The sequence below is a fragment of the Equus przewalskii genome, chromosome 4, assembly GCF_037783145.1.
Source record: "Equus przewalskii isolate Varuska chromosome 4, EquPr2, whole genome shotgun sequence".
NCBI lineage: Eukaryota > Metazoa > Chordata > Mammalia > Perissodactyla > Equidae > Equus > Equus przewalskii.
In genome coordinates, this window is record NC_091834.1 from 107,524,679 (window position 1) to 107,543,818 (window position 19,140).

The 19,140-nt window shown below is 47.0% G+C and overlaps 1 protein-coding gene across 8 annotated transcripts in view; it reads right to left on the reverse strand.

The window, feature by feature from the left end:
- Positions 1 to 19,140, reverse strand: part of PTPRN2 (protein tyrosine phosphatase receptor type N2) — a 924,814-nt gene that overhangs the window by 480,853 nt on the left and 424,821 nt on the right. For all 8 annotated transcript variants that reach the window (XM_070618094.1, XM_070618092.1, XM_070618095.1 and 5 more), the window contains one exon: positions 4,262 to 4,341. In XM_070618094.1, coding sequence (XP_070474195.1) covers positions 4,262 to 4,341 — 80 coding nt within the window. The remainder of the gene's footprint in view (positions 1 to 4,261; positions 4,342 to 19,140) is intronic.

Here is a 19,140-nt window from a genome sequence, read left to right on the forward strand (position 1 = left end):
ACTTCTCTGACACACAGGCTAGGCTCCTCTTGGGCAGGGCCCTGTCCTCGGGTGTTGACATCAGCGTAGGACTAGCACGCACTCTGCCCAGGAGAGAACCTACTGGAGGGGACCAGGAGCACAAAGCACTGATGCCCGCTCGGGAGGAGCAGTTCAGAAGGTAGAATCAAGAACACACTACGGAGGATTCATCTCACTTCACCTGAGCGATTCCACTGTATTCTCCAAAGCAAACACACCTGCCCCCTTTACCAGACACCAGAGGCTGGGTAGCACGTAGTGCATCAGGGGCTCCAGGATCAAACACTCAGGCTTGGGGTCTGACCGTCTGGGTCCCTAGCTCTGTGGCCCACACTTGACATGAGTGTTTTAAAAGCACTCCTGCATTGAGAGCCAGTCCTCACAACACACCCACAGGCCTCAGGGTCCAGAGCCCAGCCCTCAGCTAGCGTCCGAGGGCAATGCCAAAAGAGAGGAGGCCTCTTCCTCCTCCATGTAGACAAGACAATGTGTAAAACACAAAATCCAGAAGGCAATGCAGCAGAGAGAAGACTCGCTAACTCGGCAGAGACACTCGACAGGTGAAGGTGAGAAAAGAGAGGGCCGGGCTCTGGACGTGAGAACTTCACGGAAAGTCACCAAGTTCTCTGAATAAGGAGATGCCTGTTATCTGAGACAACACGCGGAACCTCTCCAGCAAGCCAAAAGAGACAATGGCTGCCAGACACCAAGTGTTAGAGGCTTTGATCAGACAACAGTCGGCCAGACAACACTAAGATGAAAGGGATCCACACCAGTAAGGACAGGCCACATCCCGGTCAGTGAGTGAGTCAAACACACCACCCGCAGAAGTCCAGTGCTGAAAGTGCAACCTCTGCAGTGCCAGGAGAGGGGAAGGCTGTAGAAAGAGCCGACCAAGGGGCAGGAAGGAAACAAATCGGGACACGAAGGTCACCCCCAGCAGTAAGTCCTGGGAAACCCAAAAGGTGATGAGGCAGGAGCTCTACAAGCGGGAGGTGAAGCAAAGGTGGATGCCTTTTTAAAAGATGATTAACCCCATTTTCTCTGAAAGGGGAAATGAAAAAAAACTGATTAGAAATAGACTATTTCAGAACAAACTACCAAGGAAATGAAGAGTGAAAAAAGGATTTTTCTGCTTTGCCCAATCTGACCAGATGACCTGGCCACACAGATTAAATGTAACTACCAGTCATTTCTATACACTTTGCAGTGTAGTAAGCACCTCTTTGTGCAAAACCTGCTTAATTTTAATATTCACTAATACCCTATGGTCATGCCCAAGTTCATAAATTAAGCAGAATCCCCAGAAAAGTATCACCTAGTACAACGAACAGATTCTGAATAACGAAAATCAGGTGCATGCACCCTTCAGGATGCAGACCACGTGACGCTGATGGGGACTAGGGTGGCATTAACTGTATGCCCACTCACCCTTCAGGATGCAGACCACGTGACGCTGATGGGGACTAAGGTGGCATTAACTGTATGCCTGCTCACCCTTCAGGATGCAGACCACGTGACGCTGATGGGGACTAAGGTGGCATTAACTGTATGCCTGCTCACCCTTCAGGATGCAGACCACGTGATGCTGATGGGGACTAGGGTGGCATTAACTCTATGCCTGCTCACCCTTCAGGATGCAGACCACGTGATGCTGATGGGGACTAGGGTGACATTAATTGTATGCCCGTTCACCCTTCAGGATGCAGACCACGTGATGCTGATGGGGACTAGGGTGGCATTAACTGTATGCCTATTCATTAGGTTTGTATCGTTTTGTATAAAATAGCAAAATAAATGCCCTTTAAATTCCATCACCAGGATTGTGTCTCCATTAATAAGAACGAGAAATGGCAACAGTGTTGTGTCATTAAGGCCCAGAAGGAACCAAATGCAACTCACTGGATGTGCAGGCAGCTGAAACACGCAGGTGGCGCAGGACACAGCGCATACCAATGGTAGCGTGCTGACGACACATGCAGCTACACCGCCATGGATGCCCAAACCGGGTTTGCCCAACAACACCGTTAGGTAGCTTGCGACAACACTATTAAGATTCCACGACATCTTTTAAAACCAGAAACCATAAAGAATTCATTCTGGGTTCACAATTCTGCCTTGTTAACAGGAGCTGGTCTGCCACTCGTGCGGACTCTGCACTCAGCGAGAGGTGGCATCTCCACAACTTCCTAATGTTTTCCCTGTACAGCATCAGGCACATTCATAACATCATAAAATTATTCAAAATATAAAAGGAACTAATTTTTTTAAACTGTTATCCATTTCTCACATATACAACAAGCAGGAAACACTCTGGCTCACACAGCTATGATGGTGAATATAAGTGCATTGGTACAATTTAGCAAATTCAGGTATTTAAAAAGTTGTTGATATGATGCTCAAACATACATTTTATGTGTAATTTCCCCCTTGGTCTAGCACTTTAGTACATGACATGAACACATTTAAAATGATCCCAAAACTAGATTTCAAGTAATCAACCTCATTTTCCCAGAAAGCAATAAAATAAATGAAAGGCCATTGTCAGTGACTCAGTGAGCACATTATCATGATTTCAAAAAGATAAAAAGACTTCATTCCACTTTAGTCCATTCATAGCATCCTTAAGTTCCAGGAAATCCAATTTTGAAAGTATTGGTTCCCAGTACTGGGATGAGTTGCCAATTGTGGAACAATTGTTAATGCATTTCTGCATTAAAACTGGTAACCAATTTGGTCTTAAATATGTTCAATAATCTCTTATGTTGGGGCACTAGGACTGTAAAATGGATGCTGTGGAGGGAAGGAGAGAGCTTGTGACCAGGAGGGGTCGGAGCCATTAATACACAACTTCCACTCCTTTTCTGGGGCAGAGCGTTTAGAATGAAATCTGCTGGCTTCCTGTGCCAGGACTACATTGAGCCGCTCAGCTGCAGTAACGACATTTTACTACTCTGCACATTACACCCCCAGTCCAGAATGCCTGACCATGAAACATGGCAGCTGTGGAGCCGGAGATCTGAATCTCCGCAGCTTAAGTCTGTCAGAGTTCTAGAGTGCAGTACAACTCCACAAGGAATTCTCTACCTAAAAATACTTGGCCCCCAAAATCACTCTTTTCAGCAAATAATAGTTACTAGGGGCACCAAGATATCCTGCAAGTAAAAGCCAGCAGCAACCAAAACAGATGAGACCAATAGTTTATCCCATTAAATAGGGGAGAACAGCCATTTTCACGCCTTGTTTACTATCACTGGATAAAGAAACTTTAAGTTAATAGGATGCCAATACAGTGACATCTTAATTAACGAAAACTAAATATTCTAATCTCTAAGTCAACCAGAATATCTGGCTGCATTTTACATTGGGAAAAAAGACGTAAAATTCAATTGAAACCAGTTCATATATTTAGCAACACACAGGATTGGCTCAAACGCAGAGCTGTCTCTGCTGTGTCTGGTGAGCGCACGTCCAGCCACGTCTCTTACAAATGGCAACAACACACAGAGTCCTAACCACCGAGACGTACCGAAGTCATGGAACCAGCAAGCCAAGGTCCAGCTCTACTGCCTGCATTGTCCTTAGGAGGCAGAAAGACTGTACAGAGCATTTTACAAAAGTTTTCAGTACGCTAAAAACAGAAATTTGAAGTTGAGGAAAATGCAAACTTTGTATCCACCGCCACATTCTGTTCTTTCCCATCCCTGCTGGTCAAGCTTTGTGTCTTTCATTCAGGGACAAACACCAATCACACGACACAGACCCCTCAACAGGTGTCAGAGTGTGAGCAAGAGTGACGGGGGCTGGGGATCTAAAAGCCAAGCTCTAAGTAAGTGGCCGTTTCTATTCAGACCTTCCCTCCTGTGCTGTCTAGGTCGCTGATGGACAGAAGTAAAGCCAGTATGTGCTTCTTGCCTGGTACAAAATGGAAAACATCAAAGCAAAACCACATTTGTTCTGTCCACATGGGGGTCACTGCAGACCTCACTCTTGCGAACGTCAGCCTTTTTGTCTCAGACAGACGGTGAGGTCATCATCTCCCACTGAAGCCTGGCCATGTTTCACAGCCATGGTGAGGCCCTGGCCACGTGAACTGACCCTGCTACCCCCTCTCTGTCTCCCCCATAAAAATGGGGATCCTGGGGAGACTCTACCTCCTTCCAGGCTGTCCTGAACCTCTTGCCTTTCTCTCCCCTGCCTGGGGTGCGTGTGCCTGTGTGTTTGTCTCAAGTTGCCTTACCTGCCGCCTCCACAGCCTCCGCAGTGGTCACGTTCAGGACGTTGGCACTCACTTTGAAGGTCACTGCTGGTCCCACAACACTGGAAGAGATCATTGAGAAGAAGTTCAGACCAGACTCAGCAGACGGTGATGCTTCTCTGAATGCTACAAGGAAAACACTGATATGTTTACAGAACACGCACACCCAAGGCCACCCTTGCTCCACATGTGACCTCAGCCAGGTTTTGGTTTTCCTGGATACCGTGACTATTTGTTCCCATGTTCCAATAATTCCATCGACAGGCTCTGCTTTTCTAACACACACACACTCGACAATGTTCTTATAAAAACTCAAATCAATCCCCATAACCCAACAATAACAAGCAGATATTCTTGCAAGGGAAAAACAACAATCATTATGGAAACAGATTTTAGTATTTGGCTCCCAAGAGAGCAGAACAAATCAAAAGCAGAAAGGAAAAAGATGGGTGTTTTTAAAATTCTCCCTACAGGAACCATTTGAAAATCTTACCAAAGTTGTTAAGAACTATTCAGTATAAAAATAACTGGCAAAGAATTGCCAGACAGAAATTATCAAAGTTTTTCAAAGCTTTTTAAATACTATATTGAACACGATTTTGAAAAATACATCATTTTTTAAATAATTTGATTCATCTGAAGGGGGAGGGGGAGGAAGTCAGGATCACCTTCTCCAGGACTTCTCTCCTAGTTCCTCAGTCTCCTGGCTCCATCATCTGTCCAGACACTTCTCAAAAACATCATTCCTTCCCATTTCCCATTTTTATTTTTACTTTTTTTTTTTTTTTTTTTTGGTGAGGCAGATGGGCCCTGAGCTAACATCTGTTGCCAATCTTCCTCTTTTTGCCTGAGGAACAGTGTCCCTGAGCTAACATCTGTGCCAATCTTCCTCTATTTTGTATGTGGGACACCTCCACAGCATGGCTTGATGAGCAGTGTGCAGGTCTGCGTGCGGGATCTGAACCAGCAAACCACAGGCCTCCGAAGCAGAGCGTGTGAACTTAACCACTAGGCCACTGGGCCAGCCCCCTCGCCCCATTTCCCATTTTTTAAATTTCTCCCTCCTGTACATGAAGGCACTCAGTCCAGAGCTGGTGTCATGTAGAGAGAAGAAATGAGAACAGCAGCTCTTGAGGAGGTGGCACGTTCTCAGCCACACACACAACACGCTGTCTTTGCCCCCAGGACAGATACTGCTCTGCAGAGCAGAGGTCTCTGCGGGCCCAGAGCTGTCAGGACACATCTGGCAGGAGAGCTGCTCTCCTGGGGGTCACTGGAGGATCCCACCGCTCCCTGTGGACAGGCTCTTAGGTTCCACGTCCTCCCCTCGGTCCAGGGGCTGAGCTCTCCTTGCTCATGCCGTAGAATCTGATCAACATGCACGGATTCAACTACCAATAATAATGCCATTAAGAGCAAAACAACCACTTCTGTCATTTGTTAAGCTTCTACCTGTGTGTACAGGAGCTTCCACCTGTGCGCAGGAGCCTCACATATATTATGTTTAATCCTTCCAGTGTTCCTGAAAATCAAGTGCCTTCACTGCCATTTTAATGATCAGTAAACTGAAGATCCAAGGGCTTTCAACAGTCCCCTCCAGAGAAACCCAGTTAGTAAATCACAGACAACGCCCACCCTACACCTCTCCAGATCCCTCACCAAGCTGCCTACTTTACCTGCAGGATCCAAAGTTCCCGCATGTTGTGACCGGGCCCTATCCCACCCACTATTCCTCCTATCTGCCTATTGCCCATTTCAGTGTTTATGATAAAATCACCTTTAAAAGGCACTAATAAGAAGAACGATGTAAAGAAAAGTACATAAGAGTGAGAGTCAACTGAATAATGAGACCATGCTCAAGAAGAGTTACATAAAAATTAAAATGACTATCTCAAAAATAGTAGCAACATAGCTAGTGGGAGTGAAATTACCATATCAAAAATCTGCCAGCTCCTTTGCATCTAACTTCTCACCTCCCTTCCTTCCCAACACTCACTCATCCAGGGCTGAGCCTACTGCTTCTTGGTCTTCGTGATTTCAGATCAAGTCTTCTTCCTTTGAACCTGACGAGTTTTCGTGGATTCAGATGTCATCTCCACTCATGACACCTTGGTCTCAGCTTCTGGTCCTGTTCCTCATGGGAGTTTCTGGCTCATTTCCCTGGCAGGATGGCCCGCTGTGCAAGCCCTTTGTAAATGTAAAATGCTGCCGTTGTAAGTCAGTGTAATTATCATTCCAACACCATTGTCATTGGATATTCTACGTAGAAGCCTTAGCATCAGCTCAACGAGATGTCCTTGAACCAGCTCCTGCCACCGTGTCCACAGCTCTGTGCAACAAGGAGGTTCCAGCCAATGGACATTCCCTTTGGCTTCTTTGTACAAGAAATGTCCAGTCACCAGGTTCTGCTGAAACTCCTTGAAAATACCATCGTTTCCATGCTCCCTTCTTAGTCCCCACTGTGACGGTTCTAGCCTGACTCATGTCATGGCAGAGCCAAGTCAGCCCCATGTCCTGCACGTGGCACCCAGGAAACTGTCCTTAGGAACCACCGCATCGCCGACCCTCTGAGCAGTGGCTGCACTCTTTGCTAACATCAAGTTTAACACCCTCTGTCATCTCTGCAGGCCCTTCCATCTGAAGTGATCTGGCCAAACCACTTTCAACCGGAAGAGGTTGGCTTCTCCTGGGCCATGGAGCAATGGTTATTCCTGCCTCTCTGCCTTCACGCAACTTGACTTTCCTGCCACCTGTTTTCTCTCCCCATGGTGAGAATTAGGTTCCACGTGTCTCTCAGAGCCCCCTCAGCTCTGGCTTCGCCCATGAGCACCCTGACAGCGGCAGACCCTCCGTTTCTCCAATAGCTTCCAGCAAGTGTGGTGTGCACCTGACATCTAGTACTTAAGTTGCACGTTAATTATTTTACAGATTATTCATAGCTTCCCAAGGGGATGACTGGCTCTTCAAGGGCACGCATGACATTTCCTGCTAGTGCCTTTCACACACGGTGGATGCTGGATTCACATTTGTGACTGAATCACGCATCTGAGCACAACTGTTTCTAAAATTGAGAAGGTCTTATTAACACGAGCAGTACTCCTCCGCCATCAAAAAAGCACTAATGACAGATGTTAGCAACAGGACTTCAGGTTACATGTAGTTTCTGTGACATTTCTAATCTAAACTACATCTAAAGAGTTCCTGGCAGGGGGATTCCCTAAACCGAAATCTTCCCTCAGGTGCCAAAAGTTTTCTCTAAAGACCACATGGACTTTCCTGGTTTTTCAGAGTTCACAGGCCCAGCACACCTGTGTCATAAGACTGTGGTTCATCTGCCACCCCATCTTGTTGGACTCGCAGGAGAGGCAGACGAGCACATGGACTTCCTTCCTTTCAGGATGCCACTTGTGGCCGCCTACTCATTAAGGGACACGCACCTGGAATGCACCTAGTGACAGGAAAACATGCCTAGTGATGGCAAGCACTCACTGAGTGTTGGCTCTGTCATCACCAAGACTCCTACTACACCCGCAAGTGTGAAGCCCCCATGCTGCCTGGCACTGGCCCAGGCACTGGGCGCGTGCTACTTCTTGGGCTCACCAGAATCCAGCGAGAGATGAATCACCCCATTTTACAGAGCAGATTGAGAGATGAGTAGCAATCCGACCCGCTGCATAACTTCTCAGGATGTGAACGTGGACACGCGCTTTCCCTAACACCTGCTTTGACGTGTGATGATGTGAAAGTCTCTTCGGAGAGGTCTCAACTACAAGTCTACATCTGGGGTCACTGTTTGTCACCTCTGCTGATTCTTTTAACCTCTTAGACCTCAGTTTACTCAACTGTAAAATGGGGAGGCATGTTCTGGCCCAGGGGCCCTACCTTTCCCATGGCAAATCACTGTGTGAAACCAATGCCTGCTGATGACGCCACTGCCGGGGAGTGTACTGGACAAGAGGAAAGGAGGGCAGGGGTGCAGAGGCTGAAGCAGAGACATAGTCCTCATCCCAGGAAGCTCCACGGGTGTCCCCACCACCCATACCCCTGCTGCCCCTTTGCAAAACACCACCTCGTCCTGCCGGCCCAGCTGCACGCACAGGGCCCGCCACGGCAGGAGCACGCAGAAGCCTGAGCTTTCAGCCACAGCCTTGGAGTAGAGATGCTCTGCAAATAAACATCTCAGCAAGCACAGCGAGACCCAGGGACTGCGGCCTGCCGTGGACCCACCGTCAGGAAGTGTCATATCCCCAAACTAAACTAGGATGCATTTGATAAACATTTACAAGAGGACGCTGAGGGGTGACTCAACCTCACACAGGGGAAGCACCACACACAGAGTCTGCAAGAACCTACAGCTCTACAGTGGGGTCAAGGTGCAACTCATTTTCTTCTTTCCTTCTTTGCTTTGTGATCCTTGGAGCTAACATTGAGTCTGTCTCTATATTGCAATAAACGGTGTTGCTGCTGAGCATGGAGGTGTCTGCAAACAGTGGGTGGAGAGAGATCATTTCATGGGTGTCCTGAAGGACTCTGGGTGTTGGAGGTTTCTCCGTTCCGGACAGCATCTTGGTCCAGATGTTCAAGTTGGACACAGGGCTGGACGTGCAGGCTGAAGGCCCAGGGAAAAACAGGCTGACAAGAAGAAGAAAGATTGCCTCATTGTGTTGGGAAAATATTCAGTATGTTAGATGTAGGCATACACTTAATGCAGTATTAAGGAATAGTCTCTGGGAATTTCGAGCATGAGATTTTACAGGCTGCATGAGGGCAAACATGCTGAATGCTTCTCCCCTCATTTGCTGGATTTTTCTCCAGTCAAGGTAAGCAGGACGTGGAGAAGACTCCCAATGCCAGATGCACCATCTCCCTTAACGACCTGCCGAATATATCACCTGAAATTTATAGACGAATCACTCCCTTTCTTGGATGTCAGTGCCTCTGCTACTAATTTTTTAATTTCCATTGCATTGCCTTCAGCCATAAAGCATTTTTACCTATTGCAAACTGTGACCCTGTCTCTTCTGTTCTGTCTACAGGGATGAGGAAATGGCAAGATTTGTGCAGAAAGGGACTTCGTGGTCGATTGCTGAGGGAATGCCTCGCCTACCTGCCCTCTTGGCAAATGCCCACTACCAAGGTGGATGGACGCAGCACACAGAAGGTGATTCTCCCTTCCAAATGGAAGAAGCACTTTGGGGCAACAGAGTCACAAGAAGGTGGGTCAGCGGATGGGCCTGTCCGCACACCTGCCCCAGCCTGCTCACGCAGTACTCTGGGGTGAGGGCCTGCGGGAGAGCTCTGAAATCCCTGAGGAATGGCGACTCCAGCTGCAGGCACTTCGGCAGTTCCTCTCCTGGGCTTCTAGGGCTGCCACATTCCATGGGAAGTGGGCCCAGGAGCAGATGTGGTCTGCCTTACCCACTAGTGGAAGGGGACTCCGGAGGCAGGTGGAAGCCTGGGGCCGGCTCAGACGTCTGGTGCTGGGGCCACTCCATGGCTCAGGGCCAGCACACGAGATGCTCAATTAAAATTCACAGAATGAGATAAGTGACTTTATGGTGAGAGAGAAAGCATGAAAGTGACAGGAAACATGCTGAACAGCCCAGAACAGTTCCTGCTGTGCCAGGGACAGGGGTGGGAAGCCCAGCTGGAACAGACCCAGGGGTTACACTATGCCAGCTGGTGCCCATCATCTGTAGGACTCCAACATAGCTATTCCTTGGGTATAGAGTGTTTTGACCAGTCTTTTTAAATGCAAGGTATTAAAGGGCAATAAAAAGAATGAACTCTGAGCCAATGGCGTGCCCTAGAACCTTGCCGTCATACCAGTCACTGAAGGCAGGAACTGGCTAAGGCAAGTTTACTGCAGGCTCTGCCAATGGTGCAGCAGTGGCATTGCACCACGAGCACGGTCCCCACAGAACATCCCCATGGACAGTGCCCTGTTCTAGAACGCATTCACTAGGTGAATGAGCAGGAGGTGAGGACGCAGACACATACACAGCAATCTCCTGTGAGGTGTAGGGTGGCAGACTACAGAAATGCTGTGTTCACTACACCACACGTGCCTTTGCCCGGTCCCTTTTTTTTGCCCAGCACAGTCCTGGAGGCACGAGGCTGTGGGGCCGACGTTCTGGGAGAGACAGTAGACACGGTCAGATGACTCCTTCCTAGACCAACCCCACAGATGGAACCAGGGCACTTCACAGAACTGACAGGGCCACCACTGACGACACACAGGATGTCACAGGCAGGTCATGTGACCCTGCAGCTTCCCAGTCCCTGGGCCGGCATCTGTGGTCCTTGTGGGTGGACACCCAGACCCACCACCTCCTTGAGTCTAGAAGCCCTGGGTGTGCTCAGAAAACGGTAATCCTCGATTCGGTGGAAATGGTAGCCCTGAAAGTTCTCACTGGCTCAGCAAGAGCCCTCAGCCTCAGGAGCTCTTGGCACCTCCAGGCCAGTTGTGGAGGAAAGAGATGGAATAGGAATGCGCTCAGAGCCCACACTTGGACCCCACGTCACACCAGAGAGCAAGGAAGTGGAGGAGGATCCTCAGCCAGCTCCACAGGGACTGGAAGGGAGGGTGGGTCCGACACAGGTGGGAGGACAGGTGAGGGATGGAAATGCAGGGGTGACGTAGGGACAGAGAACCTGATTCCACCCTTCCTGGCACAGGGCTCCAGCAGGGACACAGGAAGTGGAGGTCCCCCTGCAGGTGGCCAGTCCTACTGCGCACCCCTACCCCCTGCCATGGGCCACAAAGGTATGATGATCCCACCCAGTACCTCTGACTTTCCAGGGCCTCCCCTCCTCAAAGCCTTCCTCCTCCCAGAATCCCACCCCAGCCCCAGCGCCCACCCTTGGCCTCACTCACTGTCTGTGCTAAGGTTTGACACAAGCACACTGCTCTTATAGACATATTTCAAGAGTGTAACTCATTTCTACCCAACTACATCAAGACTTCTGGGGCACAGAGACCATTGCATGAACCCCTGCTCCCTCCCACGGAGAGACAGAGGCAAAGAGGTGTTCTCTCGGGAGCCTAGAACCGGCAGGACCGTGAGCCCTCCTGCAGCCTGCCTGCAGGCACTGGACATCTGGATGCCCGAATGCACAGAATAAACACACGAACGCACGAGCCCAGGTGACGAGGCCCCACCGTGGCTCACTCTCTCCACAGGTCTCACCCCGAGATGGTGCTCCCCATCTTCCTTCACTGATCCCCTAACGGAAAGTTAAAGATGTTCACTCCCTCATAGTTTCTGACCACGACATGTCAGTACCACAGATGCACCATGCCCTGCTTCCGTGCAGTGGCTCCTCACAGGGCGACGGACGGTCATAAAATCCAGGATTTCTGCCCCCACATGCCTGTGTACTCCCCTTGGAGGCAATATCGGCCCTGCTGGGAGGGCATGCTCTAGACCCTTCCCGTGTCCTGCCCTGGCGCCAAGGCCCCTCAGGAGGGGCTGGGTGTGGGTACACAGACAGGACTCTTGTTCCTGCATGGACAGCTGGTGATGGAGTAGGTGAGGGGAGAACCCCTAGGATGTGCTTCTGATCTCACTTGTCAACTCTTCAGTCTTACCTTAACTTGGGGCAAGAAAGTCTTCCTCCAGGCCCCACACAGCAAAGGTTAACGCTGCAGGCCTGAGACTGCCGTCCCCAGAAAGCCTGCACACAGGGCTGGCCCTGGGCTGACAGCTGGGAACTTACACACCAGGAGGACACCCACCCTTCGGTAATGGATGAGAAGGGCTCCCCACACCCAAACTGTCCCAACCTTCCCTAATTGATAAGAGGGGCTCCCCATGCCCAAAAGCCTAAGGCAGTGTAGGGTCTGAATGAGGCTACCGGGGTGGGAGTAAGGTCCCAGTCATTTCTACCGTCTTCCTCCTAAGACCCTGTGGCCTTGGCTGTCCTCACCATCTTGGTCACCAATCCAGTCCTCCATAAATTTGGGGAAAACTGTGTAAGCCCCATGTGCATGATGCTGGCATAGAAAGGGGAATTTCTGTTTAAGGAGGAAATAAAAACAAAACAGAGTCTCTGAGAAGCAAACATAGCATCTAGCAGAGCTTGTAGGGAAAAGACAAGTCCCTCTTTTTTTTTCTTTTTCAGAAAGTCACTTATTGATAAACGACTGGAGTCTGTCCTGCAGAGCAGGATATACCAACCCTACTGATACAAAGAATTGGGGTTTAGATTAGGAAACTCCTGAAGCAGACGCAAAGAAAGATGAACATCAGGTTACCAGGGAATAGCCAGGTTTCGCTTGGGAAAAGAGACTAATTTTGTTCATTGACTTTCAGATCCTTATTCAGATTAAACCATTAATCACCCAAAACATACAGTGGTCCCATCCCATTGTTTGCGGGGTGACGCTCCATCCCCACCCCACGAGCACCGGTTTAGGGAACGCCGTGCTCTGATGAAACACAGCCTAGTTCCTGCGAGCCTCTGGTCAGGCTTCCATCAGCTAGTCAACACGCACCCTCATGCTATGTCTTCTGTTAAAGGCATGTTATTTAATATATTGTCAGTTCATTAACACGGAACTCACGCCTACAGCGCTATAATTCACGTCTGAACCAGGCTTTTCTAACACATGTATTTTCTCTGAAAGGCACAGCCCAGCCTTCTTGCTCATAGGAACACTAGACAGTGCTACATTCGGGGCTGTTTCAAACAGTGGAATCACCAAAAAATAGCACAAAGATGTGGAAATGCAGCACTACACAGACTGTGAAAAGAACCCTTGTTTACAGAATGATCTGAAACAAGGAGGCAGGCATCGCCTCAACTTCAGCAGGGAACGTGCACATCCAGAAACTGAAATCTTTCACGGCTCTGCGCATGTCCTCAAGTGACCGTGACTATTGACTTTGGCATTACAGATAAACTTGCAAATATGGAATCCAGGAATAATGGGGATCAACCTTGTTTTGTAGCATTGGTGCTGAGCACATTCACATACATCAATGACCTCGCTATTTTCATCACATTTTATAACGTAATATTGTAGAGAGAACATGGGCATCAGAGTTAAAGGGGCTTGTAACCCAACTGTGTATTGTCCTTCCTTGCTGTGTGGTTTTAGCACATCACATTCTTTGACCTGTAAAGTAGGGATAACGGTATGTGTCTTGGGAGGGTGTGGATGACTGGGCGGTGGAATATTTCTCTAAACTGAAGCTATTGTTCTCTGCCCCCATCAGTCCAGAGCAGCCTGTTCTCCCTCCGAGCTTTTCCACGAGATCCACTCTAAATCCTGGGCTGCCTGCATAGGTTCATGGCGTTCCTCCATGTCACACTGCTTCGATGCAGGAGACCAGCTGTCCTCCATCTGAAATGACTTGGTTGATACGGGGGAAGATCAGCTCGATTCTTTCCTGACCCCATGGCTTTAGGACATGGAGTTTATGATCAATCTATAAACAGTCACTACAGGCAGACCTGGAGAGGGTCATCAGTGCCTGGCACATCCTATAGCAAGGTGCTTTTGCTGTGACAGCACGTGTCACTTGAGTCATCGTTCCTGTAGGACCATCAACTTTCTGACCGTCAAATGCACCTATTGTGAGAGGTGACTCCTATTTACAGTGGAAGGAATGCCAAAAGGTGGAACCCATCTACCCAGATGCACATCTTCCTTGCTCCAGTGAAAGGGAGTCTTCACAATCACATCTTGGCTTAGGAAATCTCACTGGGTGTGTGACTCTCAAAAAATGCTTTTACATGGCCCCCTATTAGGAGAAAAATACTCCACATTATCATTAGGAGTCGATTCCCAATCAAGCTGGAAATACTATGGAAAGATATATCCCTGTGATCTTGCAGAATGCATTGATTTAAAACTATCTTTAACCGATTTAAGCAAATCACATGTGCACACAGATAAGACAGCCTCTCATCACGCAAATTCCAGCTGTAGTTATCTGTCTTAAGTATAAGTCCAACTGGTCGTGGGCTCTCTAAAATTCAGTGTTTCTATAGACATTGACTATATATTGATAATTACTCATTTTCTTTTCCATGGTCACAGAACATGCTGACGAAGGTCGGAAGTAACTTCCAGCATTTTAACATTGATATGTTGCTTGTTTTCCAGAATTTCCGCTCTTATCACTTAAGTTTTATGAAACAAATGAGCCAGCCCTCCATTAACCAGTGTTGGGACTAAGAGTTCCGCCTAAATGATCTTTTCTTTAAATGAGGACTATTTAGAAATCTCTTTTTTTCCCTACTTTTGTCATTAAAATAATTTAAAAATACATATAATGTTCTTCCTTTATAATACCAATATACTGATATATGAATATTCCTAATAGTCATAGATCTCAAGGTCAACTTCTGAATATTACCGTTCATTGCATGATACTCTAATCATAGGAATTATTAGACATTGAACTCAGTGTGTACTCAGACCTGTATTTCAGTTGAGAGTGGGGAAGGCAAGCCAATCTCTGATGAAAGGTTATTTTTCTTATTGTTTAACACCATTTCCAAAACATAGAACACTGTAAAATTCCAGTCAATTGAGGGTTCCACTTAGTTTGGCTCATTTGGGTATTGTTTTTTCTATATAACAATAGGTTATCCATAACATACGATTATTTGTATGAAGTCAACCTTTAGGGTCTACAGTGAATATAACATATATGACCATAGTTTTCCTTATAAACACTGGCTAACCAGCAGCTAACTTTGTAGTCAGTTTAACAAACTCCTCAGGTTCAGCTTCCCTTGAATTTGGGGGAACATAAAGAAGAATGAGAAGGCACACTTGGCAACAGCAGATAGTTTTAAAGTTAATTATGTAACGTTGATGGTTTATAACTAAGGTAAAAGCAAATGCTGATCTTTTCAATTGATGCACTTTCTTGAGAGCTGTTTAGAAATAAAAGGAAAAAAAAAGCCTTTGATAGAGTAATTAAAAAACTTTTTTATTAGCATGCTCTCCCTTGGCTTGACAGACTGATCTGTGCTTTGTCTATCTGCTGCCTGGATTTGGGATGAAGTTCATAACATGGATGGAAGGATGGATGGATAATATATATATATATATATATATATATATATATATATATAGCCTATATTAATGCAAACATATTGAGACATTTTCTCAAAATCCTATCTATTGCTTAAGAATCTTTCTGCATTAACTTTTCTCCTGTAGTGGGCTATACATGTAGTGAACTGCTCTTCTGTACCTTACTCAGCATCAGTTTAAGAAAAACAAAGTGCTAAATAAAGGTCTCAAAGTTACCAAACAAAATCAGAGTGATTTAGGAGACTTATTGTTTCTGGCTGAACATAAATTTGAGGCCATGTAAGAAGAGGAAGATTTCGTTATATGGACTACCTGCTTTTGAGGGGTTTCTTAAACCAGCCCCTTCAACTAGACTTCAGGCTGAGGCACTAGAGACACACACGCTGCACCCAGCGCTGTAGCTGGCCTTCAGGGAGCACAAACCAGGAGAGTGTTCTAGTGTAGAGCTGAACAACATAATTGCATCATTTAGACCCAAAGCAATTCTTCTGGCAATGCTCTCATTTTACAGATGAATAAATTGAAAAACATAGAGTTTTAAGAATGAGCCCCAAATAGTCCACTTTTAATATCAATGCCACCACTGAAGAGTAACTTCTTGAGTCTCCATTGAGAGCTTTTTTGTAGGACACTGTAATCATCAGACAGTCTGTACACCGGCATTCACCAGTGTCCTTGCCTTACTCTGTCACTGGGCCAAGAATCACGTTGCTGACATTTTCTTTCCCTAAAACTGGTACCGCCCCTTAATTGTTTCCCTGGATCACTAGCCTCTTCCTAGTCTTTCTCCGCAGCTGTCCTCAACTCTGGGGAAGCCCACAGGTTGGGCTAATCCAAGCTGCCAACAGAAAAACGAGCTCATGTCTGACTGCTACAGAATTCTCTGTGCATGCCTCATTCCAGCGATGTCATATTACAAAATTCTAGAATTCCAGGTAGATAGCAAAGTAATGCACATGCATATCCCAAAAGCTAACTTTCCAATACCATATTTTCTGCACAATTGTATATTCCTGCCTCCCAAACATTAGGCAATAACTTTCCAAAATATCTAACTGGAGGGCTTACACAGGAGGAAGGACTGGGAGAATCAGTTCCTACTTGAATGTGTGACGAAACAAAGACTTGCAAAGCTATTGCAAGATAATTTAACATGACATGAGGTTAACCAAGCCATAATTACTGATGATGCTTTATCTGCCTAAAGGGCTGAGCAATTGCTTTCCAGTGCAGTGTCTCTTATTTGCAATATGTTGTGCTTATGTGCAGCCTAGGGCTCCTTTCTGTCAGGGGATGCCTGCCTGGCACTCTTTTCCTCTCATGGGCATTTGGAAAAAAACAGATTATTCAATGTTTATGCTTTGCCTTTGAACTTTGAAAGCATCTGCTTAGTTTTTAATTCTCATAACATATTTTCCTGTTACTACTGACAGGTAGTGTGACCGGTCACAGGAACCCTGTGTTACACTGGCAGGGATGTGCTCGGCAACTGCCTGGGTCTGTCTAATGGAAAAGCAGAACGCCCTTGGTGCCTGGAGGACCAGGACTGCCTGAGATGTATCTTCTGTTGCAGCTGGACCTGCACAGTGCTTAAAGAGGAATGAATTAAACAAAAAGTAAGTAACTGAATTATTAGTAACAAACATTTAGAAACAAAAGTGACCACCTAAAAATTAGGACTAAGGCTTTTTCTTGAAACTTCAGAGAACTGGGCCCGATGGCCATTCAGTGCTGCAAGACGGGCAGCAAAGGCTGGACCGTGAGCTCCCTTCTCATGGGATGGGCCCTGGGCTTCCAGCCTGCCGCGTCCCAGTCCCTGAGAACCTCCTGGGTGCTGAGCTCACTGTTTTTGTCTTAGTTTTATTTTTGTTTCTCTGGACACCCAGGCTGCCAAATTCCTGAGGGTACCTGCCTGGCATTTATACATATTCCAGTTTGTAACTCACAATGTGATGCAACAAACACTCGGGGGCCAGTTTCCATGGCAGGAAAGAGTTACTAGGCTCCCCAGTCAGGGTGATTTTGTATTCTTCTCCTGCCCTCATTACGGGTTAAGTTTCCACGTGTGAAAGGTGAAGACTTCCTGCAGGATGGTGAATTCAGTCCCTATGGCTTCCCCGTAGAGATGGGTCCCGAATAAAGTGCCTGACTTGCCTGCTCCACAGCCTTGCTGACATCAGCATGTCTGCAACACCACTGACCCAAGAGAGAAAAGCAGAAGAGCAAAAGGATTTCCAGTTTGTTCTTGTGAGGAAAATAAGGGAGCTGAGCAGAGGTATCTCATATTGACAACACAGGCAATAAATAAAATATATATTTACCACAATGTTTGGTTTTATTTCAATACAAATCTTACTCTTTTCATGTGTTTACATGTTTCTTGGTTTAATTTACCCAAGGTCTAATGGGAAGTAGAGAAAAACAGATGCAAACAGAGGTGCCTATATCCAGAGCCTACCAATTGACTGATTCATTCATTCACTGACTGAGCAAATCCTGAGCACCTCCTATCTGCCTAACACTGTTCCAGGCACTGAAAATAGATCATCGGGTGATACAGACACAGTCCTTGCCTTCAAGGACCTCGCCATCTACTAGGAGAGAAAAAGATTCAACTCTACTAGATCAAGGGATCATTGTAAGGCAGCAGAGTCTCTTAGGGAGTGCCGAACTACTGGACCATCCGACCCTATGGACAGCAGATGCTAGCATTGTCTTTCTACGTAGCAATGCAAACGACGGTAGAACAATGGTCCAAGCTGGCTTGGGTTGAATACTTACACAGCAGGCACTGGTCTAAGCCCTCTACTATGTGTTCTCTCCTAGGATCTTCACAGCAACCCTATCGGCCTCAGGACCAGCTATGTGATTGTGGGACTCAGTGCAAAATGAAAAACGCAGGGCCTCCTGTTAAAAAACTAATATTAAGAGTTTCAACACAGCAACAGCAGAGCATTGACCCAAGTGGGGGCCTCCTGAGAGCAAGGTCCTAGGTCACACCCCATGCCTCACCCTGACTATCCGCATTTAACAGGTGGGGAAACTGAGGTTTAGAAAGGTGAACTAACCTGACTCTTCTCCTAAGTTGTGATGTCAATACTGATGTCAAGGGGGCTCAATCAATACTTTAAACACTAATGTCTTCAAAGCATGGAGATTTGCTTAAAATGAGAAATGGCCATCTTTCACTCAAGCAGAATTATTATTTGTGAATACACAGTGGTTCCTTCCTGCTGTCTCATCTTCAGCCTAAAGACAAAGCTGAGGCTGTTTTGACAAATTGTGACATTTCCTTGAAACACTGTATTTCAAGGAAAATCACTGTAGCTGTCACTACAGAGGTGGCTGGACCTTGGCAATCTTGCAGTGTGTACACATGGCAGAGCCAGCATTCCTCCTCTAGGAAAAAAGGACTCCATCAGGCCCCTCCTCCTCTGCCCCTCTAAGGTAGCATCACTGAGCTAATCCTGAGCTGTGGTAGAGCAAGGTGACAGCATCCACCTGTGAGCAGCAAAGCCTGCAGGCAGCAGACATACTAAAAGTAGGGTGCAAACAGCTCACACCGGCCCCTCCCCTAGGCCTCTGGGTTGTACCGTTGGAGGCTCTTAGCTGTGAGCAATGTTTATTTACCTTGAGCATAAGCTTTGCCACTGTGAATTTGCACTGCCTTGGCATGCACACCAAATTATCCAGGGTTTTGTAATCACTCGGGCCACAAAGCAAGCGAGAGGGGTCAACCCTGAGAGATAAAGGCCATTCTGACCCTTCTTCCTACTTCTACTTCCTATTAAATGTCTCCATAAAC